We start from the raw sequence: 2,500 nt of genomic DNA, 5'->3' as shown, positions 1-2,500 counted from the left end.
TACACTGTTGGACACCGGAGCAGACTGATTAAATAACCTAGTGCTAGTGTGTTTTGCTGAAGTCTACAGGGCCAAATGTGGCCATATTTGAGGAAACACCCACATACCTCCCTTGTATGTGTGCGTGCGTGCGTGCGTGCGTGCGTGCGTGTGTGCGTGCGTGTGTGTGTGTGTTGTTCTTCTAGTTGTTCTGCTCATGTCTCCCCATCGAGCAGCATTCCTCACACAGACACAGGTTTGTTTAATGCGCTCAGTCACTGACACCTTCACACCTGACGTGTTCTGAGAGAAAGACACTAGGGCTGCACGATTATGACAAAAATCATAATTGTCGATTATTCCCTTGAAACTGTAATTGCGATTATTAATTCCGATTATCACAATTTACTTTGAATGATGTTTATACCATTGTTTGATGCAGCTGCATGCCATATTTTTATATGAAAATAAGCTGAAAACACTCTAACTAAAAAATTTTTAGTGCTTTTCTATAGTATTAAGTCTCAAATGTCAACTATACATCAGATTGATTTCTTCTTTAAAAATAATAATAATAATAATGTGTGAATGGTATTATAATGTTATTCTAAAACTAAAATTAAAATAATGAGAAAAACCCTTAAGATAACATGTAGAAAGAAAAAAACGCATCTTAAGCACACAGAATAACATAGGTGGACTTTTGATGATTAATTGCCGCTTTGAACGATTAAGTAATTGTGGCATCAATAATTGTAATTGCAATTAGAAATTCGATTAATTGTGCAGCCCTAAAAGACACACATTCCTGCAGCGCGTGTAAGAGTATCAGTGTTAAAGCAGCTCACACCCAGAATAGCTCTTCAGGAATGCTGTGTGTGTGTGTGTGTGTGTGTCATTCAGTCATTCTGTAGCACCGGGTCATTTTTATCCCTTGTGGTCTGGTTCGGTCAGTAGCTTCATTCCTGTGTGTGTGTGTGTGTGTGTGTGTGTGTGTGTGTGTGTGTGTGTGTGTCCAGGCCTGGAGAAAGACGGCCGCTCCTCCAGCGCTATGAGTGAGAACGAGCCTCTGGATGAGGAGGATGATGATGATGAAGACGAGGGAGGAGCGGAGACCGAGGAGCAGTCTGGAAACGAGAGCGAGATGAATGAACCCGAGGAGGAGGTGACTGTTCTCAGACCTGTGATTGACAGCTGTAAACCCCGCCTCCTCTCTCACGGCTCGTACACACAGTTTACTGATGAGACACGACTCATGACACACACACACACACACACACACACAAAAAAAAAACACACACACACAGCAGCACTAGTCACTGCTAAATCAAAATAAAATTCGTATGCAAAATAAAAAGCCAACATTTGAATTTGATTGATTTTTCACATTTTGGATTTAATTGGTAACATTTGCCTATAAATGTTTCTTATTTCAAACTAATTAATTTGATTAATATTAATTTAAATAATAATAAAAAAATAAGAAAAAAAACAATATATTATATAGATAACGTATAACTTTATATAATGTATAAAAATGTATATATATATATATGTGTGTGTGTGTGTGTGTGTGTAATTATAATTATTATATAAATTTTATACATTACATAAAATTATTTTCATTTACAAATTATACATACTTGCACATTTATTTAATATTAATTTAAATCAAAACCTTTTATCTAGTGCCAAATGATACAAAATACTTTATTTTGATAAAACCACTTTTGTGAATTTATAAAACATGCATACACACAACGTGTGTGTGTGTGTGTGTGTGTGTGCGTGTGTGTGTGACCCTGGACCACAAAACCAGCCATAAAGGTCCATTTTTTTAACTATTTGAGAATCTGAGGGTGCAAAAAAAATTCTAAATATTGAGAAAATCATCTTTAAAGTTGTTCAAATGAAGTTCTTAGCAATGCATATTACTAATCAAAAATAAAGTTTTGATATATTTACAATAGGAAATTTACAAAATATCTTAATGGAACATGATCTTTACTTAATATCCTAATGATTTTTGGCATAAAAGAAAAATCAATAATTTTGACCCAAACAATGTATTTTTGGCTATTGCTACAAACATACCTGTGCTACTTATGACTTCTTTTCTGCCCCAGGGTCACATATATATATATATATATATTCAAATTCTAATGTTATACATTTTAAATTAATTTAATATTTATTTAAATAAAATTAAGATAAAACATACATTTCAGTAGCATAGTCATACATAGTCAGTAGCTCTACTATATATATCAAAAGTGAGCTATTGAGGATGCATTTATCCCGTGTGCATTGTTTAATCAGCTGGACTGTGTGTGTGTTGTGCACGTGTTCAGGAGGGCTCTGACAACGAGGAAGAGGAGCGTGAGGAGGAAGAGGAGAACACCGACTATCTGACCGACTCCAACAAAGAGAACGAAACGGATGAAGAGAATAACGTGAGTGTGAGGTCGGGCCGGAGCGCAGGCTCGGTGGCTGCTCTGAGCTCTGAGCTAACGCTGCTGTT

The 2,500-nt window shown here is 36.1% G+C and overlaps 1 protein-coding gene across 1 annotated transcript in view; it reads left to right on the top strand.

The window, feature by feature from the left end:
• The window catches only part of LOC109091224 (regulator of nonsense transcripts 2-like), a 23,886-nt gene that overhangs the window by 16,401 nt on the left and 4,985 nt on the right, over positions 1–2,500 (top strand). The window contains 2 exon segments of the mRNA XM_042737500.1: positions 999–1,144; positions 2,331–2,432. Coding sequence (XP_042593434.1) covers positions 999–1,144; positions 2,331–2,432 — 248 coding nt within the window.

The sequence above is a fragment of the Cyprinus carpio genome, chromosome A4 (assembly GCF_018340385.1).
Source record: "Cyprinus carpio isolate SPL01 chromosome A4, ASM1834038v1, whole genome shotgun sequence".
Taxonomy (NCBI): Eukaryota; Metazoa; Chordata; class Actinopteri; order Cypriniformes; family Cyprinidae; genus Cyprinus; species Cyprinus carpio.
The sequence above is the reverse complement of the archived record's forward strand: the minus strand, read 5'-3'. Positions and strand labels throughout refer to the sequence as shown.